The sequence below is a fragment of the Narcine bancroftii genome, chromosome 14 (genome assembly GCF_036971445.1).
Source record: "Narcine bancroftii isolate sNarBan1 chromosome 14, sNarBan1.hap1, whole genome shotgun sequence".
In the NCBI taxonomy this organism is placed as follows: Eukaryota; Metazoa; Chordata; class Chondrichthyes; order Torpediniformes; family Narcinidae; genus Narcine; species Narcine bancroftii.
Genome location: NC_091482.1, coordinates 62126423 through 62153312, shown reverse-complemented (window position 1 = coordinate 62153312; position 26890 = coordinate 62126423). Strand labels below are relative to the sequence as shown.

General features: G+C 41.9%; 1 protein-coding gene across 3 annotated transcripts in view; it reads right to left on the bottom strand.

Moving 5' to 3' along the window:
• Positions 1–2183: 2183 nt before the first annotated feature.
• The window catches only part of blm (BLM RecQ like helicase), a 54182-nt gene continuing 29475 nt past the window's right edge, over positions 2184–26890 (bottom strand). For 2 of the 3 annotated variants that reach the window (XM_069911972.1, XM_069911974.1), the window contains 12 exons: positions 23306–23404; positions 21113–21261; positions 19874–19980; positions 17058–17218; positions 15646–15841; positions 14837–15027; positions 12387–12534; positions 11058–11257; positions 9760–9955; positions 7933–8055; positions 4068–4266; positions 2184–2796 (listed from right to left, as the gene is read on the bottom strand). In XM_069911972.1, coding sequence (XP_069768073.1) covers positions 2649–2796; positions 4068–4266; positions 7933–8055; positions 9760–9955; positions 11058–11257; positions 12387–12534; positions 14837–15027; positions 15646–15841; positions 17058–17218; positions 19874–19980; positions 21113–21261; positions 23306–23404 — 1917 coding nt within the window. In that variant the 3' untranslated portion in view covers positions 2184–2648. The remainder of the gene's footprint in view (positions 2797–4067; positions 4267–7932; positions 8056–9759; positions 9956–11057; positions 11258–12386; positions 12535–14836; positions 15028–15645; positions 15842–17057; positions 17219–19873; positions 19981–21112; positions 21262–23305; positions 23405–26890) is intronic. The other variant, XM_069911973.1, reaches the window with a different exon arrangement.

Below are 26890 nucleotides of genomic sequence, written 5' to 3'. Positions count from 1 at the left end.
AGACCTGTTGGTGGGGGAGCATTTCGGTGATAGTGACCACAACTGAGTTTTAGGTAGAGATAAAGACAATGATAAAAGCAGACACAATGTTTAATCCGGGAAGAGACGAGGTAGGAACGAGGGAGCTTAAATTGGGAACAGATGTTCATGGGAGAAACCACAGGGTTCTGAATAAGTTTGTCTCATTGAGACACAGAAAAGATGGCAGTAATAAAGGAACTGTGGTTGACAAAACAGGTGAAGCAACTAGTTAAGAGGAAGAAGTAAGCATACATTAGATTTAGGAAACAAAAAAAAACAAAAGGCAGATGAGAATTGTATAGTAGCTAGGAAGGAACTTAAGAAAGGACTGGAGAGCTAGAAGGGGGCAGGATAAGGTCTCGGCAGGTAGGATTAAGAAAAACCCACGTGCGAAGAACAGAAGGATGAAGAAGGCAACATGTGACTGGAGGTGGAGGAGATTGGGGAGGTTCTAAATGCCTACTTTGCTAGAGAAAAGGACTTTGGTCAAGGTAAGGCCAAGATAGAACAAGTTTGTGTGCTTGGATCTTCTTAAAAACATTAAGATTGATAAATCACTGGGACCAGACGCAGGTAACCCAGGTTGCTCTGAGACGGGATAGAAGAGATTGCTGCGGGATTGGCAATGATCTTTGTGTCCTCCTTGGCCATAGGAGAGGTCCAAGGATTGAGGAATGTGCTCCTCTTATCCTGGGAATTATAGACCAGCGAGTCTTATATCAGTGGTGGGAAAACTATTGGAGAGGATTCTTGTCAGGTTTATTATCATCTGATTGCACTAGTACAACCCGATGAAACTGTTCTCGGTGCAAAACATGCGGACACCCAATCAGACCTAATACCCATACAGACAACAATGCACACACAGGAAAAGTATTCATATCTAAAATAAATAAAGTTTCATGAATATGAAAGTCTCAGATGGTTAGTGTGAGCAGTTTTCTTTGGTTGTTCAGCGTACTCACTGCCCAGGGGAAGAAGCTGCTCCTCAGCCTAATGGCGCTGGCTCTGATCCTCTCCTGCGTCTCTTCCTGATGAGAGCACTTGAAAGATGCTGTGGAATCCTGAACACAGCATCTCACTTCCAATCACGATTTTGGGCTCAAAATCTCAACCATTTTTCTTTGGTCCCTCTGGTGTTGCTCCAACTTGCTGAGTTTTTCCTGCAGATTGTTTCTGGTTTCAGATTCCAGCACTGGCACTTTCCGGTGTGACTCCAATTCGTTATCCATGTTGTCTTCTATTCCATGTGCAGGCCAGCATATTGGGCATTTATCAAGTGGCTCGCACATCACTCTCCATGAGTAATTTCATTAAAAGTTTTGAAAATTTCAATTGTGAAGAAATCTCAGTCTAACCTAAACTGACTTCACTAATCAAGTAATTCTGTGAATCTGCTCCGTTCGAGCTTCCATATTATATCGTTATGTTCCTATCAAAGACTGGCCCTCACCCTTCTAGAACAATTAATTAAAAAATGTATCGGTTCTTCGCATTCACCAGGTGAATGCTGAAAGTGAAATCGTGAAACGCAGAAAACAAAATCAGCTGGGATTATCCATTTTGTAACCTTTGTGCCTCACTGAACAAAATTCAACATGGAGATAAATTTGAGCGGGTTCATGAATAAACTGCTGGTGTTAGAAGTGAACTTTAATAGCAAATTTAAAGAATATACCATACAGTCCATGATCCCTTTATTTAAATTGAACATTTTCTAAAATCTTATGAACAATTGGGCATCAGGCTGTACACTTTTGAACATGAGCCAAACACCAGGAGTATCTGTGGAAAGAAAGTGTTCAGAGGCTCTCTACACAAAACAAATTCAAGAAAATTGAACCAGCTTGAATTTGTTGGACAATATACATATCCTTATAGACTGATAGTTGCTACTGAGGCGAAATGACTTGGATGCCTGTGTCCAATTTCAGCTAAGCTGTCTGGGAAGGAGGGACAGGGATGCAAGGAAGCCGACAAAGTGGGATTGACAACCTAAGATACACCCATTGCCCACCTGAGCAGAGTGACTGCCACCAACCTGGTCAGGAATTAAAGACTGACAATTTTCGGAAGGGCGAGGCTACAGAATATAAATTACTGATTCTTTTGTGTTTCAAATCATAAATACAATTTCCAAACATTAACCAGGTTTCAACAAGTAAAATATAAACTGGATTTAATTTACATATGACATATGAAGAATACAGATTTTAAAAGCAGCAAACATCTCAGATTATCACATTGAACCAACACTGCTATTGCACAGTTGATTTGAGGAACTGGCTGGTTAAATGAAGCAACTCTGAGGAGTTGGTTCGATTTACTGAACACAAATCAAGATTTTACTCCAGAATTTCACCTTGGTCTGAAAGCAAAATATGCTCCGGGAGCAATGCACCTTAAATAGTTAAATGCTGTATCGTCACAGCCTCGAATGTGCTGATGTAAGGTAGCTCGGACCTGCTGATCAGTACTAGAGACAGCATAGCTTAGGCAGAGTGTGCTCATCAGAGGAGGTGGGTCAGATCCAACAGAGTCTTGGATGGCAAATCCGGTCCCAGCACCATCCACCTGAACGTACAGGAATGTTGAGGATTGCACTCAGCCAGGAAAAAAACCAAGGGTCAGCTTAAAACATACGAAGGCCTGAGGAAAGGTCGCTGGTTGGTGATACCACGGGGAACTGGCAGTGGCATCACCCCTGGCCGTCTGGCGCCTGTGCCCGCTCTATGGTTGAAATGCTTGGAAGATGTTGGAAGCTTGGTGTTGGAGCTGAGTTATGCAAAAACAGAATATCCATCAATATACTGGACACCTCCAGCTGTACTGCACAGGTAAATCTAGAATCTCAGAACATAACAACCAGCATACAACTAACATATGCATGCACCGCCTTCCAACGACGTTCCTGCTATTTCAGCTGAATGTTTGAGCTGTGAATTCTAATTTTCCCAACAATCCTCCACACTTAACCAAACTCAGCCGATCACACAGCACCTGCAGGAGCTGCTCCAGCGGCTTTGCGTACTGCAGAAAGGAAGCCGACCTTGAGAAAGGAATCAAATCAAAAGGGAGTGAGGGAGGCGCGGGAAGGTGAAGGGGTGGCAAAAAGAGGTGAAATTGGTGAGCAAAGGTCTGACTGAGTTTCACGTGGGAGGATTCCAAAATGTCACTAGCAGAATAATAAAATGCCAATTATAGAAATGGTGAGAGACTGCAGAGCTCTGAGATGCAGAGGGATTCAAATTAATGAGCAGCAAAATGAGTACCACAAACATCTGCAAATCTATGAGAATGTTATTAATGATGAAAATCAATAAACTGCAAATATTAATGTTCCCTGTGTCATCTTCAAATGTTGTGTAAGGGCTCCCTCCAGTGGCTCATTGGGGAAGGACCAATTAGCATGTAGCCAAAACCACATGATATTACAGCACAAACAGGCTTTTCAGCCCATCTAACAGGTGCCAAACTATCTATTCTGCCTAGTCCCATCGACCTGAACCCAGACCATGGGCCTGCACCCATGTAAATATCAAAAAAAATCGAACCAGTATTCACCACCTCTGCTGGCAGCTTGTTCCACTCTCACCACTCATTCAATGATAGCCAGAATTGTCAAGCTGCCAATTGCAGTCATATGTACAACTTATACCTTTTAAAAATTTTTTTCTATTTTTCTTTAAATGTAATTCTTTATTGTATTCATGTTTTAAAATTTTAAATAAAGTCTTAAAAAAAAAATATATACAAAAACATAATTCCCAAACTGGTTTCAGATTTTTCAACTTTTAGAAGTCATTGGGCAAGTTTTATTGGGGACTATCTGGATAGTTTGGGTTTAGAGGGATATATGTATATCCAAACAGAGGCAATTTAGCCTAGTATGGGTCATCTGTTCGGCATGGGCAAGTTGGGCTACATACTGAGAACTACATTCTTTACAGGAACTGTGGAAAAAGTCCCAATGTGGTTATAATGTGGTCTCCACAACTGAGGCTATTTTGTGGACATCTATCGATATTTTGCAAAGGGGTACCCACCTTTTTGAAAGTTGCTGGCTATTGTATCCAGTTTTCCGTTTCTTTGCTCGCTTATAATTGGGGGCCCTTTTCCGCTTCTTCATGGAAGTGCTTTTGTTGAAGTACGCAGAGATTTCCTCCGACCCTTCATCCTCATCCTGGGATCTCTGGCAGTCTATCCAACTCCTGGAAGTGCTGGCTTCAACAGCTTCCTCTTCTGCTGGCCCACAAGGCAACATCGTTCAGTGTGAGTGAGGAAACTTTATGAATGGCTAACTTACACCATTAACAACTTGTAAATGTATTTCAATGGTTTCAAGATCAACCCCCAATCTTCCACAATTCAATATACATAATTTCAGGTCAAGTCACCTTTATTTATCATTTCATACCAACCTCGCACGGTAAAGACAAGACAGCGTTTCTCCAGGACGAGCATATTTACATAAATACAAGTTTGAATAGAAGTTAAACACATTAAAATAATAAAATATTAAGACGTATACCATAACAATCCAGGGTACCCGATCCACAAATGTTTTGGGAATTCAGGGGTCTGATGGCTTGGGGGGGTAAAAAAAAATGTTGCCCAAGTGCTGCAGTACCTCCTACCAGATGGCAGAAGGAAGAACAGAAGGGGTGTGTGGAGCCCTTCACAATGTTTATTGCCTTTCGCCTGCATCGAGTGTTGTAGACGTCCTTCATCGTAGGAAGAGATTCCCCCTATGATCTTTTCTGTCGACTTCACTATCCTCTGCAGGGTCTTGCGGTCCGAGGAGATACAGCTTCCAAACCAGGGAGTGAAGCAACAGGATGCTTTCAATGGATCCTCTGTAGAACGTAGTGAGGATGGAGGGTGGGAGATGAACTTTCCTCAGCTTCCTCAGGAAGGAGGCGCTGCTGGGCTTGGCTATGGAGCTGGTGTTAAGGGACCAAGTGAGATTCTCCACCAAATGCACTCCAAGGAACTTGATAATCTTGATGACCCCAATTGTGGAACTGTCAATGGTCAGCAGAGCAAGGTCCCCACGAGCTGACCTGAAGTTTACAATCATCTCATTTGTTTCTTTTAACATTCAGAAACAGATTGTTGGCTTTGCACCAGTCTGTTCGCGACTCCACCTCATCTCTGTAGGCTGACTCGTCACTCTTACTGATCAGGCCCACCACAGTCGAGTTTTCAGCAAACTTGATGATGTGGTTCGAGCTGTGTTTAGCTGCACAGTCATGGGTCAGAAAAGTGAACAGCAGTGGACTAAGCTCGTGGCCCTGGGGGGGCCCATTCTCAGAGTGATGGTCTTGGAGGTGCAGTTTTCGATCTGGACTGCCTGAGGTGTCCCCGACAGGAAGTCGAGAATCCAATTGCAGAGGGAGATGTTTACACCCCCAGCAGGCTCAACTTCCTTATCAGGTACTGAGGTATGATTGTGTTGAATGTTGAGCTGAAGTCACTAAACAGCATTCGAACATATGAGTTCTTGTTTTCCAGGTGGGTGAGGGTCAGATGGAGAGCAGTGGTGATGGCATTGTCCGTAGAGCGGTTAGGACTATATGCAAACTGCAGGGGGTCTCTCTTCACTCGATGTGCCTCATGATGAGCCTCTGGAAGCACTTCATGATAATGGACGTGAGTGAAACAGGGTGGTAGTCACTGAGGCACGGGGACAAAGGTGGAGGCTTTGAAGCAGGTTGGGTCCACGGCGCTTCTCAGGGAGATGTTAAAGATGTCGATGAGAAGGTCTGCTAGCTGAGCCACACATCCCCTGAGCACTCTGCCGTTCATCAGCTTTCCGTGGGTTGACTTTGCCTAGCTCTCTTTTCATGGCGGCCACTGCAAGGCACAGCAACTGGTCATTTAGAGGAGAGGTGGTCTTCTTCACTACAACGTCGTTTTTTGTCTTAAAGCACACGTAGAAGTTGTTCAGTGCATCTGAGGGGGAGGCATCACCAACACAGGCAGATGGTGTAGTCTTGTGGTTGGTGATATCTTGGAAGCCCTTCCACATGCATCATGTGTCCTTGCTGTCCAGGAAGTGACTGTGAATGCACTGGACGTGCACGCACTTGACTTCCCTGATGACCTTAGACAGCTTGGCTCTTGCAATAGCTAGGGCTACCTTGTTGCCCGTTTTGAAGTGCAGCCCGCAGACCTCTGCTGTCATCCATGGCTTTTGATTGGAGCACAGTGACATCGTCAGAACTCCTCCGATGTAGCCGGTCGGTCACTGATGCCGTGTACTCCTCCAGATTGATGCAGTCACCACCGGTTGCCGCTTCCTTGAACATGTTCCAGTCAGTGTGCTAAAGCAGTTTTGGAGAGCATGAATGGCCAGGTTTTAACCTGCTTCCAAATTTGGAGCCACAAAAACAGTAGACTCCACATTTGCAGTATCCAATCACCTTGCATCCCATCTGCCTGAAAGAAATGAGGAGCAGCAGTCGGCCATCAGAGCCTTCCAGTCTCCCCCACCATTCAACATGGCCATACTCCTCAACTCTTCGTGTACCATTTCTCCAACCCCTCTATTACTCAATCAAATATGTATCTACCTTCACTTTCAATCTAATGATCCAGCTTCCACTACCTGCCAGGCAGAAAAAAAAGACATGTCTATCTTCCTCAGCTTCTTATCTTGTGGGGGTTATTACTATATTTGAGACCCTTCCCTCTAGGAAACATCCCAACATCTAATCTGTCATGTCCCCTTAGGATCCAGCACCCTTCATTCTTCCAAACACCAAGGAATGTCTCTCTAGACAGGACAAACCCCTTGTCCCAGTAATTAGCCTGGTGAATCTCCTTTGTATGAGCCCCAATGCTACTATATTTCATTTAGGTAAACTGTACACAGTATTCCAGGAGTATCCTGTACAATTCAACAAAACCTTCCTACCTTTAAGCTTCACAAGGCTAAAATGTTGGCTGCTTCTTTATTACTTGTTGGATCTGTCCTGCAGATTTTTGCAGTTCATACACTGGAACTCCTAGATTCCGCTACTTCATAATGCACTTGGAGGCTCCATAGATGATAATCTGCTGATTGATTTCTCTTTCCAAGGGGCATGAATTCGCATTTCCCCATGTTAATTGCATTTGCCAGTCTTTGGCCCAGTCACTATCAACATCCTGCTGTGAATCACAGTATCTTTTATCATACCATGGCCTTCTTCCTGCCATTGGCAAATTTAGAATAAGCATGTCCTGTTCCTTCCCTCAATTTACTAACACAAGTCGTGGACAATTGTGGACCAAGAACAGATTCCTGTAATACTCCATTATTAACCTGTACATTCCACCTACAAAATATATCACCTGACAATAAACATCCATTTGACATCTATTTACATACCATTCCTCTCATCAATTTATATTAAAGTACAATCCATAGCCAGGCTGAATGGATGAGTAGATGAGACTGCAGGGCTAAATATGCTTGTGGAACAGTTTCCACAGCGCTAGAATCAGGGACATCTATGAATGAGGGGTTAGAGCAAACCTTTGCCCTCGCGTCACCTCATCCTCCTTTGAGGTCTCTGCTAAACTTTTATCACAAAACTAAACACTGATATCCTTACTGGGTATGTTTAGTGATGGAAGTGCCTCTTTTAGACTCAACATACCCTCAAGACCTCTTGCCATTATCCCCAGAGAAGATCAGGTTAGAGTTTGTCATTCAGCCAATGTCATTTCAATTAAAAACAAATCTGGCCATTATCACATTGAGGAATTGGCTGTATACTCAACATCACATTGACTACACTGAACAGTACCAAAATGATTGTAAAAAAACTTTGAATATCCTGAAAGGTGCTATAAATATGCAATCCATTCCCATTCTTGCTAAAGAATCTTTATAACACAGCATGCTTGAGATACTTCCCTTACCTGGTAGCTGCCATTCAGAGTACTTCTGAAGAACTTCAACAAGTTCACCTCCGTATTTCTCCAGCTTGTCCTCAGTGACGCCATCTATCTGCAGGAGGACCTCAGGGTCTGATGACAGTTTTTCTGCACAACATACATTGCACTCATCAACATTTTTTTGAGGGTCAACCATTTCAATTAGTGCTAAGTATTCTTCAGCAAGACTTACCAGATCCCCACTGTTGATATGTTTTTTTTGTTGCTATTTTTAATTGCGTTTGAGGAGATTTGGTATGTTACTGAAGACTCTCGTAAACTTCTACAGATGGTATGGAGGCGCCAACTCTCAGAACAAAAATAAACTCCTGAGGGTTGTTAACTCGGCCTGCAACATCACAGGCACCAGACTTCACTCATTGAGGTAGCATTTTAAAAAAAGCAGCCTCTATTCTCAAAGGCCCCCATCACCCAGGACATTCCCTCTTCAGTCTGCTACCATCGGGTAAGAGGTACAGGAGCCGAAAGACGAGCACTCAATGGCACAAGGACAGCTTCTTCCCTGCTGCCATCAGATTCCTGAATGATCAATGAACCAAAGACACTGCTTTACTTTTTATGCATTATTATTATTTTTTAATATAGTAATGTCGATTGTATGTGTTTTTATATAATGTATATGTTTGCACTATTGATTCTGCCACATTACATCAAATTACAGGTCCTGTAGATCTTAATTCTGAGCTTTTGTGAAATGGGATCATAGGAAGGTTAGCTGTCGACGAGAGGAGTCATTTAAGCTTAAAGCAAAGACTCACTCGGACCCTACAGCTCAAAAACCCTGCAGCCAACATCCCGTTGTCTGGTGACTACATACAAATAGTAGAAATATAAATGAACAAGGGTATTTTTTAAAAAAAAAATTGCCCATTATTGTGGTTGAGGAAGTGCTTAAATAGAAGAGAGACCGACCCAAGCACAAAATTCTCCAGTGCAGCACTGAGGTCTTTTAGGGAGATTACAGTACAAGAAGTGGGAGCGGGAGGAGGGCATTTGGCTCCTCATGCCTAGTTCAACACAATCACAGCTGATTTTTTTTTTAAACCTTGGCAGCACTTTTCCACATTCCTTGATTCCAAGATGAGGTATTAAACAGTCCGCTGTAGGAACTTAGCAGGTTGAGCAGTGGGAGATAAAGAATGGTCAACATTTCAGGTCAGATCTGAGATAATGACAACATTTTTCCTCCCACTGGGGTACATACTGGGGTACAGGTCCTTCGACCCTTGATATTGTGCAGATCTATATATTCCTACTAAGAAAATACAAAACCCTTCCTACCTTGTAACCCTCTATTTTTCTTTCCTCCATGTGCCTGTCCAAAAGTCTCCACCAGGAGATTGTTTTTCTATTTCAGATTCCAGCATCTCATGAAAACTTAACTGGTGATGATCACATCGCTGTTTGTGGGAACTTACTGCATGCAAATTGCCAGCACTTTTCTTCGTTATGCAATAGCAAGTATACTTGCTCATTCATTGGCGTAAATGGTCTGACACATTTCAAAGTTGTAAAAAATGAAATGATAGGGAATTTTAAAATCAGATTCAGTAGCCTCACGACAACTGAGGGTGACCTGAAGATGGCAGCAAAGCCCAGCTTCTGATTGAAGTCGAAATCATGCAATCCAGTTATTAGTACAACCTACCCCCTCATCCTTGCCTTGATCCAAAATGTTGACAATTCCTTTTATCCCTCACAGATGCTGCTCAACCCACTGAATTCCTCCAGCAGATTGCTTGTGCCCCAGATTCATCTGTCTCTACCCCTCGTCTCTCTTAGCAAAAGTACCTGCAATTCTTTTGATGGTGGCAGTGTTAAAGATGTTGAAGTAATGGACCCCACAGACTTTTCCCAGACGTTTGCACAGTTCAGTCAGCTCAGCGAGACACTTCTTCACCATCTCTTCTCGTTTGGAAATGTTCTTTGCCACCGAGTTTCTCTGCTTCCGGATGTTACTGGCATTATCCGTCTCCTGAAAGTCCACCTTGGGCCAAAAACAAATACTCTCAGTTGTACAGTGCCTCAAGAAATAAAAATGTCCAAGTACTTCCAGCAGTAGGTTGCTCACTGGGGCACACCGGAAAGGACAAGTATGAACAACATCACAAATGCAGAGCTGGGGTACATCCGTCAATAAATATTATAGCACAATACAGGTCCTTTGACCCTTGATATATTCCTACTAAGAAAATACAAAACCCTTCATACCTCGTAACCCTCTATTTTTCTTTCATCCATATGCTTGTCCAAGAGTCTCTTAAATGGCCCTAATTTTTCATCTCCATCACCACCCCAGCACCCACAAATTTGTGTAAAAAAACCTACATGTGATGTCTCCCCTTAACTTTCCTCCCTTCACTTTGTACTCAAGTCCTGGGAAAAAGGAGCTGGCTACCTACCTTATCGATGTCTCTCAGAATCTTGCAAACCTTTATTAAGTGACCTCTCATCTTTCTTCGCTCCATCTCCCTTGTGGGCAAGGAGGATGCAAGATCATAGCCAACACCCCAGCTATCTCTTCCCTCCCCACAGCAACCCAGGGTATATCACGTCCGGCCCCGTCGACTTATCAATCTTAATGTTTTTAGAATATCCAGCACTTCCTCTTTCCTAATCTCAACATGGTCCATCTCACTAGACTGTTCTATTCCAAACTCAGCTTGATCAAAGTCCTTTTCTGTGGTGAACATCGAGCAAAGTATTAATTTAGGACCTCCCCAACCTCCTCCACCAGGTTGCCTCCTTTATCTTTAAGCAGTCCTACCTTCACGTTTCGTAATCACATATGCATAAGAACATCTTAGTGCTCTCCTTTAATCCTACTAAACAAGGCCTTCTCACGGCCCTTCAAACTCTCTTAAGTTCCTTCCTGGCTACCACATAATTCTCATGAGCCCCTCCCATTTCTTTGTTTCCTAAATCTAATTTATGCTTCTTTCTTCCTCTTAACAAATTGCCTCACCTGTTTTGTCAACCCTTTTCCTACTATCTTTTCCCTGTATCAGTGGGACAAACCTATCTTGAACCCCCGTGCAAATGGTCCACAAACATTCTCCACATTTTCTTGGACGTGAGAATGAACTTGCCTGGAGGAAGTCCATCAAAACTTGCTGTGCCTTCTCTCCGACAGTTGCATAAGCAATCGCTTGATCACTGGCCGTGATGTACAGATCCTCTCTCAGGATTTTATCCAGCACCAATTTCCGAAAAAGGCGTTCCACGTTGTGACGCGAGTATGCAGCTCCGGCTCCGAATATACCCGATTGGATTCTGGCATTTTTACACCCTGTTGGGGGTTAAGTTAGCTTTTAGGACCGTTGACAATATGTTCCCACAAATCCAATGGAAAGGGGCTTGCACCAGGTCATAGAGTTACACAGAAGAGGCAGGGAAGAAATGGCTTTGTGTGTTCCTGAAATTCAGAAACATGGCCCACTTGAACTTGAAATGGGCTTCGAGGCTAACATTCTGTTTTGCGATCATTCCCCAATTCTATTTTAACAAAGGAAGAGCTTGCACATTTATAGTTCCTTTCAAGATGGTCCATGTGGTTTATTGGAAGGTATTAATGAAATGTTGTCACTGCTGTTGAACCTAATGGTAAAACTGCAGTGAGACAATCTGTTTCAACGATGGTTGGTTGAGAAATTGTAAATGAAATTAATCTCAATTTGCCTTCCCCAATGGGAGACAGTTCTACTAGTGTCCTGGTCTTCCAATGGTTTTTTTGTCTTCTCTAATTTTATTCCAGTATATTTTCTCTTGTCGTGTATCTCAGAAATTTTACTAAAACAGATCGTGGTTTTTGTTGTGTCTGTGGTTTCAGAGCTAGTGTTCTCTGTGCCCTTTCTATTTTCATTCCATTCTTGTATTTCTGGCATTCCCAATGTCCTGGTCAATGAATTACCTTTAAAATAGCTTGTTGGATCATTTATATGTATTGTCACATACTGAGCTAGAGTGAAAAGGTTTGTTTTGCACACTATCCAGCAAGTCTATCCATTAACAAGTACAGCAGAACAAAATACAGAAAAGAATAGGGTTACATGGCCTGTTTCCGCTCCGTAAATGGTTATATGGTTACAGTGAGAGATCAGATTGGACTGAGTTTGGGGAAGGGGAAGCAATTGAGAGCACAAAGGTGAGGTGGGGGGGGGGAAGAAAGAGGTGAAAGAGTAAGAGTGCTAGAGATTGGGGGGGGGGGGGGGGGCTTGGAGCATGACTGCCAGGTGAGAGAGAGGGGTGTGGTGTGAAAGGAAGAACTGAATGAGAAAAAGAGGGAAATACAAGCTGGAATAAAACCCAAGGGAAGTTATTTTATAATCAACATGCATAAAGAATAGCTCTTGCTAATTATTTAATGCCTGCTTCCACCTTCCCATCACTAACCTGGCAACTAGCAGGGCCCCACTCACCAAGGAAGATGTCAACCAGCATATTGAGGGTGAGCCTGCTGGAAGGCTGGCCTGCGCTGCAGTTCCTTCCATTGCCCCTACTGCAATGCTCTTGAACAAAGCGCACAACTCTCTTCACTTCCTCTGTCACATTCTTGGTCCGATAGTTCTGCAACAAGGAGAGTTAGCAGTGATGGGAGTTCAAAATAGTACATTGTACAGGGCTTCAATTTAAAAAAGCAGTAATGACTCAAAGAAAGCTCTGATGCAATGGAAAGCAGGGATTCACAATGTGTTTGCCTGATAAACTGAACGAGATAAATTCAATAGTGGTAAAAAGGAAAACAAAATCTGCCAATCTGCTCCAATAGCTGCTTTTAACTCCAGATTCATCTCTACAGAGGAATAACTAATTATTTTTTGAGAGGCCACATAGAATTAATGGGCTGAATACCCTGTGATGATTGATCGCAACAGGATGATCCTTGAGCAGATCAGAGGTTACAGTGCTGACCACTAACACAGAGACTGCAAATTCAAATCCCAAAGTGGCAAAGTCTCAGATGTTCACACTTCCATACTTGAGCTTTGTGTTCATTTCTGTGATAATGGAAATCTAGCACTTATTGTCCATTCTTGATCATCCAACAGGTGTTCCTGGAGCTCCACGTCAAGAGTTTAGGAGATGCTGCCACAGTAGTCTGGGCATTTTGTTGATGGTACACTATGCAGCGGTGGCAGAGGGTGAATGTTCAGGTGGGGTGACAGTCTGTTATATTCTGGATGGCATTGTGTTCTAAACTGCACTCATCCATGCAAGTGGAGAACATTCCTGATGTGCTCTGTAGATTATGGATGATTTTGGAGCTTCAGAGATGGCACTCATTATCGAATACTCAGGTGCTCTCGTAGTACCCATGTTGTAATGTTGATGATGGGGGCGTACAGCAGCACACACTATCACTTTGAACAAAGTGACAAAGTGTGGGGGGGACTGCTGTTGCCCGACCGTCGAATTCCAACTCCTGATTCTGTGGCATCTCAGGTTCAGGCATTACCATGTGATTGTCAACTGGCACCCGTAATAGTGACTGTCAACTTGAAGCCAGATTGGAATGCTGTCTGCACTGCACAGCTAATCAGCGGTCTTTGCTCAGTGATTGGGTAATAATATGAACCTGCAGACAGGAAAGTACTCATTGACAAGATGCAATTAACACCACCAGTACAAAGCCTTTCCTGAAATGGCAGGTGTTACATGCACATGATATGGCTTTATTGGAGAATGTCATTCACATACCATGCATGCTGTGTACAATATACACTTTGGATTCATTTTATGATGTAGGAATTTACACACATGATCCTACATTCAGGAGGAAGCCATTCATCTGACTGTGCCTGTACTATCTCAACAATTACATTTCAACCCTTCCATGCAGTCCTGAATATTTCAGCTTTCTAACAATTTATTCAATTGTTCTAGTGAACCCTCTTCCTTCACTCTTTCAAGCAGTCCTGGCTGGCTGCATCATAGTGTGGTACGGTAGCTGCAAAGCGTCTGATCAGAGGTCATTTCTGAGGTTGCTTAAAACTAATGACAAGATACTGAGGTTCTATTGACAATATCTACAAGGAGCAGTGTTTAAAGAGAGCTCAGAGAATCATCAAGGACCCTTACCATCCAGCACGCAGAATCTTTGAGACACTACCTTTAAAAAAAGGTACAGGAAATAGCTTCTTCCTGCAGGCAGTGAAACTGTGGAATATTCCAGGAAACCATTATTTTTATACAGTACGTTTACCCTTAACCAAAGTTCCATTAAAAATTCCATTGAAATGATCCATTAACTAAACTTTTTTGCAGTATGACGTCACAAGTTGAAAATAATTTATCACCCGTCTTGCGTGGGGCTCTGACGGCGCCATTTTGATAACAACGGAGCTCTGTGGTTCGTGGTAAGCAGAGATCAAGTTGTTTTTAGGTACGTATTGAACATTACTTCATGCTCGAAAAGCCTGCCGTTGTTTTTTGTTGTTGTTTAATCGCTGATACAAGTATTCTGCTGATGCTACTGAGCTCCTTAAAGCAATTGTTCCATTAACTGAAAAAAAAACCCAATAAACGAAAACCATCCGGACCCAGGCTTTTCGGATATGGGGAAACATACTGTGTATTTATTTTGGATCGTCATGACATTTAACCATATAACCATATAACCGTTTACAGCAAAGAAACAGGCCATGTCGGCCCTTCAAGTCCGTACCGGTTCACTTGCGTGTAGGATGTACTGTTTCATTGGATTGTACAATCAGACGACAATAAACTTGAACCATTAGCTAGATGTTAAGTACAAGAATTTCACCATTGGTAACAATAATCAATATTTTAGTACTGATATAAGAGGCTAATAACTCAGATTTACCACTTTAGTTCTAGTAAAAGCAACTAATAACTCAGTGGAACGTACTTTCTTCCGGACACAGTTGTCACAGGTGACTTCTGGGTGCTCTTTGCAGAACTGGGCGTTGAAACCACTTTCCCCAAAGTAGGCAAGTAGCTGTATCCTGCGACAGTCCACCACATTCTCACAGTAATGGACCATGTTGTACAAGTTGTTGAAATGAGTCTGCTTGGTGAACTGGTTCCCATCTTTCTCCACTGCAGAACACACAGGTCAGAGTCAATGCCCAGAACTTTGCATCTTACAAGGTGTCCTGTTTGTGAGATTCCATACACGCACCCCAGCCCCACTTACCATTCGGAGTGATGGAGGAGGTGAGGCAACTTAACTAGGTGAACAAGAATATGAGAGGCATAGATGAAGTAGACAGCTAGCACCTTTATCAAAGGGCAGTAATGGCCAATAGTAGAAGATATCTGTTGAAGGCAAGTGTAATGGAGAGGCCAGACGTTTTTCTTCTATATACAGAGTTATGGGTACCTGGAATGCATTGCCGGGGATGCTGGTGGAAGCTAGTATTAATAGTGACGTTTCAAAGATTCTTCGAGAGGTATATGGATGAAAGAAAAAAAGGGTTACAGGTTGTGAGGGAGTTCAGTGCTGATTGGGTTTACATGGGGCAGCACCAACCACATCATGGGATGAAGGCCTATACTGTGTTATACTGTTCTATGCTCAACTCTGCACAACTTTACACTCTGTTGTTGCAAGAGTATTACAACAGTTTCACAAAGCCCAAAAGATGTTGCCTTAAACAAGCTTACTGACATGCTCTGATAAGGTTTGACAATGTTCAGTAGCAGCTCTTTACTCACTCTGGATAATACGTCGGATCCTAGTGACATCTCTGTAGCTGTAGAACAAAACACAATGTGAAGTTTCCCCATCTCTTCCTGCACGGCCTGACTCCTGGTAATAGCCTTCCATGGACTTGGGTAGCGTGGCGTGGATCACATAGCGAACGTCTGGCTTGTCAATCCCCATACCAAATGCAATTGTGGCACAAATCACCTAATGGGACATATTCAAGGATTTTTAAATTTAAAAAAAACTTAGACATATAACACAGTAACATGCCATTTCGGCCCACGAGTCAGTGCCACTCAATTTACACCCCATTACCCTACATCCCCGGTATGGTTTGAACAGTGGGAGGAAACCAGAGCCCCTGGAGGAAACCCATGCAGACACAGGGAGAATGTAAAAACTCCTTACAGACAGCATGGGATTTGAATCCTGGTCTGGTCTTGATCGCTGGCGCTGTAAAGCCAGTGCGCTAACCGTTATGCCAACTGTGCTGCCCTCCACGATACCTTACCTTGATGAAGGGCTCAAGCCTGAAACGTTGGTTAAGTACCTTCATATTTGCTGTATAAAGTTCAGTTTTACATGCTGAGTTTCTCCAGCGCTGTGTTTTTACTTCAATCATGGCGTCTGCAGACTTTGGTGTTTTACTTCCAGATGGTAGAAAGGGTATGGGTGTCAGGAGGTGAGTCAATTACAATGGGATACCTAGCTTCTCACTTCTGTAGCAACAGAATTCATCTGTGAACTCCACCTCCCCCCAGGACATTGATGGTAATGGTACTGAAGGTGGTCGGACTTGCATTTGGATATAGTTTGGCACTTTGCTTTTTTTGGGGGATGGAATTTAATAAAGCTGCTCAGAATTAGAAGAATTTTTGATAAGATAAACAGGGAGGGCAAGTTGATGGTAAGAATTGAGAAGGAAAAACAGTTTCCAGCAACGGGGGTGTCAGGACCCAATGATGATGAATTAAAGGTGACTGGATTAAGAATCTGAAGACAATTAAGGAGAACTTGTCTGTAAACTAATCTGGAATATGTTTCAAGGGAATTGGGTAAGGGGGAAGACTGAAGTAGGGGAATACAGGGGCTAAATGAGTTGATCTTTTTTAAGTACTGGGATGGATGATCCAGGTGGGGTCCTTCAGCCCTGGATCTTTCCACATATTAGCTGTATCTCTAAATAAAATAAACTAGTTATTTTTCTTTGTGGTTGAAACATCACAAGCTAATAGAGCAGGCTGCAGATAGTTTTTGCAGTGAAACAAGAAAATCTACAGAGGATGTGATTGTACTTTACATATAGTGCTGGTGTAATTTGCTGAATTTCTCCAGCATTTTTGTGCAAAAGGTAGATCTTGTAGATCACAAGAACCAAAGACAAGCCATAGGCCATGGTCAGGTTTTCGGGGCCTCTTACCTGACAGCCATCCTGGTTGATCCACTTGTTTTGCACCAGATCCCTGTAGGAGTCCTCCAGGCCAGCATGGTAGGACAACCCAGCTATCCCATTCCTCTGCAACTTGTCAGCCACAGTATCACACTCATGCCGAGACAGACAGTAAATAATTCCAGAGTCATCTATTAATAATGCAAACAAGGAAGTTAGTGGAGCACCAAACTGTGGCAAGCACTAGTGCAGTTAAGGGCAGAAAGAAGCTACATGAATTAAATCAGGACAAACCAATGTTTCTCTCCCTTTTTTTATAAATTGGAAATGGAGGAAAATGCCATTTGGATGAAATTCAAGAATCATTCTTTCACATAACTGTAAGTATGGACATGTCAGTGGATGAATGGTTGAAGGATGAGATACAAAAATGATGTGACAGTGTGTGTGTGGGGGGGGGGGGGGGGGGTGATCAAATTCCGAAGGTCACACCAAGATTACATAGCAGAGTTGGCATCGAGCTAGTATCAATCTTGGAATTCCTGGTGAGGAAATAAAGAATGGAATATGGAGTTCCATATCTTGATCAGCTCACCTGGTGACCACTTCCATATCAGTAGGCAGAGTCCAATCCAACCTATTCAGCATAAACATCCAAGGTGATCCTCCAGTAAGATTCACTGCAAGGTTGGTTGGATCATCTTACAGGTAAGACTTTAAACTATGGAGCATCTGCGCTCTCTCTCTCTCTCTCTCTCTCGTAAACCAGCAGACTGTTCCCACATATAAAGCCACCTGTGTGATCCTTACAAGCAATTATAAAGTAGTTCAGGGCTAGGGACAAACGAGAGTGCAGATGAGGGAATCAGGATCAAAAAAAAATGCATCTTCCCTCTACGTGGTCTTGGTGACAGGGTTGGACCTGAAACTGTTCTTTTTCTCTCGCTAGACCCAGAATTCCTTCTCTAGATTGTTTTTTTGCTACTGTTCAGGAATAATTTAATTTAATGTCATCAGCACAGTGGACTACAAAGATGTGTCGTAATCAATTGATTATGTTGGAGAGAGCTAGTCCGTTGTCAGGGTTTTACCATCTTGAGCCACAATTTAATCAAATCCATTTATGTACATAGCAATCAGAGGGAAGTTGGGTGGCAGTTTCTCCAAAAGCCAACTCACACTTCACTGTCTGTGGTTTCTGTTTCAATGATAAAGAGAATAAAAAGGAAAACAGGGAACCACCGACCTGTTTGCCTGACATCATTATTGGGAAGATGTCAAAATCTGTAATAAAGGATGTGATGTCAATTTACTTAGAAAATAATATGATTCAAGCAGAGAAAAGATTTATTTATGAAAGGGAAATCATGTTTGAATAATCCGCTGAAGCTCTCCGAGGATGTAGTGGACAGTGTGGATGAGGGGGGCAGAAGGTAATGGCTTATTTGGATTTTCACCCAGCTTTCCACAGGGATCCACATACTGTTGTGAACAGGAATTTCAAAGTCGATGAACACGTGCATGGAATACGGATTGGACACAAGCATGGATTGAACGTTGGTTTTAACAGAAAAGGGACCTTTGTAGGGTGGGCCCCAACTATTCACAAGATAAGCAATTTGGCCAAGGGGACAAATACAAGATTTCCAAACTTACTGACGCAAAACAAAGTGGGCATACAAGTGGTGACTGGAAGGCAGATGCCTCAATGGAATAGAAACAAGCTGAGTGAGTGGGCAACAAAATGGCAGGTGGAGAATGATGTGGAAAAGTGAGAGGTTATTCCCTCACACAGCATGTTGCGACCTCGATAACTTTGTCCACAAGACCCTGAAGATAATTTCGTGCAACTTGCAATTTGGCTGAGAAGCAGTCTTGAATGCAAGAGGATTTGATGGAGAAAATGTTTTACTACAATTATACAGGGAATGTCTATGGTTAAAATATTCTGTACAATTTTAGACTCCTTCTGCAAAAATGGATAAACTTGCCATACAAGATGCACCAGGCTGGTGCCGATAATTGTGGGTATGAGCAGAGTAAAACATGAAAGTCTGCAGATGCTGTGACTGAGGTAAAAACATGTGAGACTGAGCAGGCTAGGTCTCTCAACCTCTGAAACAGGGACCTGATGGTATTGATGTGGGGAGATGCTTACCCTGTCTGAGAACTCGGGGACTAGGGTTTGGCCATTTAGGAGACAAATGAGAATTTCTTGCAGGAAAGGTAGCACTGTAGTGGAGTACAGTACTGTAGTGGAGTGTACTATGGTGGAGGGTCTGGTGAGTGGCCTACGTCTGATGTCCTTATCATTCTGTGTGTGCACGGTTGTTTTAACTTTAATACTGGCACGTTACCAAACACGAGAGGTTGCAAGTCAGTGTGCGTAAACATAGACTGGATTAATTTGAAGTAACTAGGTCAACATCTGTAGCAGCTATTTTACATATACAATGTCTTGTAAACAGAACTGACCAGTTATGGAGTTATTAACAGATTGATGGTAAAGTTGAAGGTAATAGTTCTTTTTATAAAACAAATTCTGGAACCAATTTCTATAGAAAGGCTGTCAAAATTCCTGATACTTTATGCATGCTATCCCTTCTCTGTGTCTATCTCTCCCTCTCGAAAGCTGTGACTATCACAGACCAGTGATGATCTATGACATTTATGGGGCATCACAGCTTGGAATATAGCAGTGAGTCATGGAGCCTGTATAAATACTTGGCTCTAAATATAAAAAGAAAAATTAAACTGTCAGAAGTCATTGGGCTGTGTATGGACACGATCAGAACTACATGCAAGCGCCCACAGGTACGACAGCAAACCAGGCAAGCTGCACTCACGAGGGTAGTTCTTTTTTATCCAGTCGATGCAATCTTCAGCAATCTTCTTGGGCTTTTTGGGAAGGACCTCATATTTCAGGTTGTGCCTGTTGAAGCTCATGGTGAACCTGCAGAGATTCAATGCAAAGCCATAAATGGAAGTAATGGTGAGCTGCCAGGCCCGGACTCCCAGGCCAATTGCAGATTGAGCAAAGTTAATGCTCTACATGCAGTGTCCTCATCGGGATAATTGCAGGATTCAAAACTGAGGTTCAGGAGTTTCATTTACCCTCCTAGTTGAATTAAAAGAGAGGCCAAAAAAAGGAATTGAAACAGGCAACTCTCATCCTCAGGAAAGCACAGTTTACTTCCTTTGAGGTTTTCTTGTTCCTTCAGAGTACGTTACAGACATTGAAGTACATTTTTGCAGTGCATCCTACTGTTTTGCAAATGCCAATCTGTGGACAGCAAGTTCCCACAGCGATATGGCAAGTTCCCATGTAATCTGTTATGGAGGTGTTAATTGATGGATTAATGTTTGTCGGGAAAGAGACAACTGCACGACCGTTCTTCAAAACACAGCAAGAGGATACTTTATTTCTACCCAAAGGATTTAGTAGGACCACAGGATCATTTGGAAATTGGCACCACCAGTCTGCAACACTCCCTGCATATTGAACACAAGAAACAGCAGAAAGAGGTCATCGAGTTGTTATGTTATTCAAATAAGATCATAGCTGAGCTCAGCTCCTCTAAGATCCCCCCAATCCCAGTTTTGCGCTGCAGTATCAGCGCGAATAATGATCTCGAGGCCTTGAATGGAGCCCGAGCCCACAGCTTTCTACCTCTTGTGCATGAAAAGTGACACTGAGGCAAATAGGAGGAACAATAAATCTCGTGTCAAAACTGCTTCCTTTATTGTAAGCAACTTAACACCCATTGCAAGGCATATACTGCTGCATTTCAGCTATTGAACAATGTAACAAATCCAAATAAGTGCTGGTGCACACAATTTGCCACACGCAGAATGAGTGCCCGTAATAGTAATGACTCTGGAGTTCACTTGCAGTGCTGAGGGAATGGTACATGAGGACCTCCTTTAGGAAATGAGAGATGAAACATACCTTCCTGCTTGGGTGAACAAACAGATCGCTCACCTCCACCACACAACTTTCCCAGGATCAATGCTTGCCGCTCCCTTCCACCAAACATAAATACTCATTGACCTCACACCACTTCCTGGAAAGGAGGCCTACGTACACTTGAGGCTTCAGCATCTTGAGCTGGTTGAGGATGTCCTTCTGCACCCGCGGGGTGGCCGTAGCCGTCAGGGCCATCATTGGGATGGAAGGAAACTTCTGTCGCAGTTCATTCAGTCTCTTGTAATCAGGACGGAAATCGTGGCCCCACTGAATGCAGAAATGGAAAGGGTTCAATGCTTGACCAAACAAAATCAGGAACGGGAGGAAAACAATGTGCTCATAGATTAATTCACTGTCCCAGAGGCAACAGAAATAAGGGCACTGTGGGCAAACAACTGTACTATTTCAGCAAGAATATACTTGTTTCATAATAAAACTCCAAATTCCTTAAGGAACAACAAAATTCAAAAAAAGGAAAAAAGCACGACAGTGGGAGAAAGATGGCAAAACAAGGTTTTACTAGAATACAGTGGGGTAATGATTTTTTTTTAAAAAAGGACTCTTGACAGTGACACGTGGAAGGGTGGGAACGCGAGTGGAAGGTCCAGTTGTTAAATTTAGTCATACAGCACAGTAACAGGGCCTTTCAGCCCACGAGCCCGTGCCACCCAATTAAACCCGATTGACCTATATTCCATGGTATGTTTTGAATGCTGGGAGGAAACGAGCCTCTAGGGAAAACCCACACAAACATGGGGAGAACATACAGGCTCCTTACAGACAATGCAGGATTTGAACCCCGTCCCGATTATTGGACCTGTAACAGTGTTGCGCTAACCGCTATGCCAATCATGCTTTGTCTGTCATTTCTCAGCCCCTTGATAAGAAAGGCTGCAGCTCTGAACTAATCGTCCTAGAAGAATCACTCAGTCCTCTCTCTTCAGCATCAACGCATTTTCCTATCTTTGCCAACTCTCTTCCATCAAACGTCACCACCAGATGAACAGTCAGCTTAGACTGACATCGTGCAAGACATGGTTCCTCTTCAAACTGCTGCCACCACTGAGATCTCAATAGAAACATCTCTGAGGAGAGGATCTTTTGTTTGTACAAGACACTGGGAGCTGTGATTTGCATTGTAAACTGCAGCCTACACTCATTTGGTACTAATTTACAAGATGAATCATGGCTTTGAGCAGCAGGTATAATATTGAAAAAGATATTGCTCTCTGCTATTCCCCAAGGAGTTTGTCAGCAGAGTGTATCCTCCCACTCAAAACAAATTCATCTGTGAACTACAGAATGGGAGTGGGTTTTTGAAAACAACAAGCAATCCATGAGAGATGAGACAGCGCACCCTCCTGCTCCAACCCAAGACAGAACTTCTTGCAGCTGGGGTCCAACAGTCCCATCCATCGCCCCATGAACAGGCCAAAGGGTACCCTCAGTCACCCCTCACACCAGGTGTACCTACTCCACATCATTGAGTTACCCCTCACACCAGTGTATCTACTCCACATCACTGTGAACCCTCACACCAGGTGTACCTACTCTATATCACTATGACCCCCTCACTCCAGGTGTACTTACTCCATATTACTGTGACCCCTTCACACCAAGTATACCTACTCCACATCACTGTGACCCCTCACACCAGGTATATTTTCTCCATATCACTGTGACCCCTCACACCAGGTGTACCTACTCCTCATCGCTGAGTTACTCCTCACACTAGGTGTACCTACTCCTAAGCAGACAAGCGCTCAGCGACACCCATTCCAAACACCTATGCAACTTGCCCCCCCCCCTCAGTCTGCCTCTTGAGGATGTACATTGATTGTGGATACAACATCTCAACTCAATGAGCAAGGAACAGCAAAAACTGGCTTCAGTGCAAATAGGATAGAACCGCACACTCCACAACCTCAGGTCACACTACTGCCTAATCCTCATGTGTATTCCCTCTCAGGGACTTGTCACATTCCAATAAAGTATCTTCCAGTCAGGAAGATCCCAAAAATAACAGAGATGAGATGACAAGGTAGCAACATTGCTGAACTATGGACAGGATAGTTTCCCTGGTTTACCAGTTATCTTAGTTTAAGTGTGCCCTTTCTCCAAGAGATCTTATCCATCTACCCGAGAAGGCTGCTAGCATTCGGTTTGACAACAGCTGGTTGTATCCAACGATCATTTAAATCTGGAATATACCCTCTGTGCACATCTCTGGAAAAGGGTGTGAGCAGAACACTGTCTGATCTACTGTGCTCAGGTTGAAATCGAGAAAGAGAAACGTAAATGGAGCAAGTACCTGGCTGACGCAGTGAGCCTCATCAATAACAAAACGAGCCAGAAGCTTTCTCTCGTACAAATTTGCCAGTGTTGAGATCAATCTGTTGCTAGCACTAACCTGCGTTAAAGACAATAATCAAGGTTATAAGGCTCAGGAAACTTTTACAAATCACCATTTTGGAGGCATGCTATCACAGATATGAAAATTTAATATTAGACACAAACCATGGTGTTTTAGTCGGTTCCCCACAGCCAAATTGGCAATATGCATTATGAGTATCTGGCACCTCTCCAGTTACAGCTTTCAATTCTCAAAATGACCTGTTCATACAAATTACTAGCTCGGAACAGGAGCCTGATCTATCATTCAGTAGATAACTGCCTACCCTCTGAAATATTACACTTGGTGCTCACCATGTATCTACAGCTGCTTAAAAAAATATTCAGAGACGGTTTAGGAAGAGAATTCCAGTGAGACACATCCCTCAGAAAAAAAAACTTGCCAAGTCTTAAAATGGACAACCCCTTTGCTGTAAACGGTGACCACCAATTCGAGATTCTTTCCACATTCATGATTATTTTTGCATTCTAGTTTTTCTTTTCTTATCATTTTCATGATTTCTCTTGGTGAAATCTGCCCAGTTCTCATTAAGTCTTTTTAGCCACATTGAGCTTTTCCTGTGATCCATTTTCAAAATTTTTGTCACCCCTGCCTGGATTATTTTTCCTTTTGGGATTTTTTCTCTTTTTTTAAAATTTTTTTTATTTTTCACACTATAAACCACATTGATCAAGATACATACATTTTCCTTTTCAAATATATACAGTGTCGTTTTCTCCCCCCCTCCCTCCTCCCATCCCACCCTCCCTACCTCCCCTCCCATTCATTTAAAGTTCAGAATCCAAGATACATTAAACCCGTCAAACAATGTTGTCACTCAATAAAAATGAACAAGAAATTCCACTGAGTCAATTCTTTTCATTCCCTTCTCCTTCTGTCATTTTAGGTGGTAGATGTCCCCGGTAAGTTTTCTCTATTGTGTTTCATGTATGGCTCTCATATTTGTTCAAATATTGTAATATTATTTCTTAAATTATATGTTATTTTTTTCTAATGGAACACATTTATTCATTTTTATATACCATTGTTGTATTCTCAAGTTATCTTCTAATTTCCAGGCTGACAATTTTTTTGCTACAGCTAGGGCTATCCTAACAAATCTTTTTTGAGCACCATCCAAATCAAGTCCAAATTCTTTATTTTTTATGTTACTTAGGAGGAAGATCTCTGGTTTTTTTGGTATATTGCTTTTTGTGATTTTATTTAATATCTGGTTTAGATCTTCCCAAAATTTTTTCACTTTCTCACATGTCCAGATTGCATGAATTGTTGTTCCCATTTCCTTTTTACAGCGAAAACATCTGTCAGATACTGTTGGGTCCCATTTATTTAACTTTTGAGGTGTAATATATAGCCTGTGTATCCAGTTATATTGTATCATACGTAACCTCGTGTTTATTGTATTTCTCATAGTTCCTGAGCATAACTTCTCCCATGTTTCCTTCTTTATCTTTATGTTTAGATCTGGTTCCCATTTTTGTTTAGCTTTACCATTTGTTTCCTCATTCCCCTTTTCTTGCAGTTTAATATACATGTTTGTTATAAATTTTTTGATTATCATTGTGTCTGTAATCACATATTCAAAATTACTTCCCTCTGGTAACCTCAGACTGCTTCCCAATTTGTCCTTCAAGTAGGATTTCAGTTGGTAGTATGCCAACACTGTATCGTGAGTTATATTATATTTATCCTTCATTTGTTCAAAGGATAATAATTTATTTCCTGAAAAGCAATTTTCTATACTTTTGATCCCTTTTTTCCTCCCATTCTCTAAAGGAAAGATTATCTATTGTAAAAGGGATTAGCTGATTTTGCGTCAGTATTAGTTTTGGTAGTTGGTAATTTGTTTTATTCCTTTCTACATGAATCTTCTTCCAAATATTGAGCAGATGATGTAATACTGGAGAATTCCTAAATTGTACCAATTTTTCATCCCATTTATTTAATATATGTTCGGGTATCTTCTCCCCTATTTTATCTAGTTCTAATCTAGTCCAATCTGGCTTTTCCCTTGTTTGATAAAAATCTGATAGGTATCTTAATTGTGCGGCTCTATAATAATTTTAAAAGTTTGGCAGTTGTAAGCCTCCTTGCTTATACCATTCTGTTAATTTATCTAGTGCTATCCTCAGTTTCCCCCCTTTCCATTAAAATTTCCTTATTATTTTCTTTAACTCCTTGAAGAATTTCTCCGTCAAGTGTATTGGCAATGCCTGAAATAGGTATTGTATCCTTGGGAAAATGTTCATTTTAATACAGTTTATCCTTCCTATTAGTGTTAGTGGTAAACTTATCTTTCACTGATTCCGTATTTATTTCAAAGTACATTTTAATTTGTCTTTCAATGAATTCTCCAAAATCTTGCCTTTTAAGTAGCATGGAGTTTAATCTCCATCTATACATTCTTGGAGGGATGTCCTCTAACTCTATTGTCAATATCAGGGGTGAGTGGTCCGATAATATTCTAGCTTTATATTCTGTTTTTCTTACTCTGTCTTGCATGCGAGCTGATAACAGGAATAGGTCTATTCTTGAGTATGTTTTATGTCTACCCGAATAATATGAATATTCCTTTTCCTTTGGGTGTTTTTTCCTCCATATATCCAAACGTTGCATTTCTTGCATCGATTTAATTATAAATTTGGTTACTTTGTTCTTTTTGTTAATTTTTTTCCCAGTTGTATCCATGTTTGAATCCAAATTAAGGTTGAAATCCCCTCCTATTAGTATGTTCCCTTGCGTGTCTGCTATCTTCAAAAAATATCTTGCATAAATTTTTGATCTTCTTCGTTAGGTGAATATACATTGAGTAAATTCCAAAACTCCGAGTATATCTGACATTTTATCATTACATATCTCCCTGCTAGATCTATTATTTCCTCTTCTATTTTAATTGGTACATTTTTACTGATTAATATAGCTACTCCTCTAGCTTTTGAATTATATGACGCTGCTGTTACATGTCCTATCCAATCTCTCTTTAATTTCTTGTGCTCCATTTCAGTTAAATATGTTTCTTGCACGAATGCTATATCAATTTTTTCTTTTTTCAGTAAATTTAGCAGTTTCTTCCTTTTGACTTGGTTATGTATTCCGTTAATATTTAAAGTCATATAGTTCAACATAGCCATTTCATACTTTGTTTATCTTTCCTTTCCGTTTCCTCATCATCACCTTTCCTTCTTATCCATTTCTGCTTTCTTGTTTTGAACACTTTATAAGACAACATTTCTAAAACATCAAACATTTCCCTTATTCTCCTATTTAAAATTTCTTTAACCCCACTATCCCCTCCCCTTCCTGAGTTGCCCTTTATCCCTTGTCGGGCAACCACATCTCCCCTATCCATTTGGATTTGCGAATTCACTCGCAAGCGTCAACTGATTTCGCAGTGACCTTAACTCCCCCCCACCCAGCCCCCCCCGAAAAGATTTTAATTTTCATATATAACAAAGGTCACTCTCTTAATTCCCTCCTTACTTC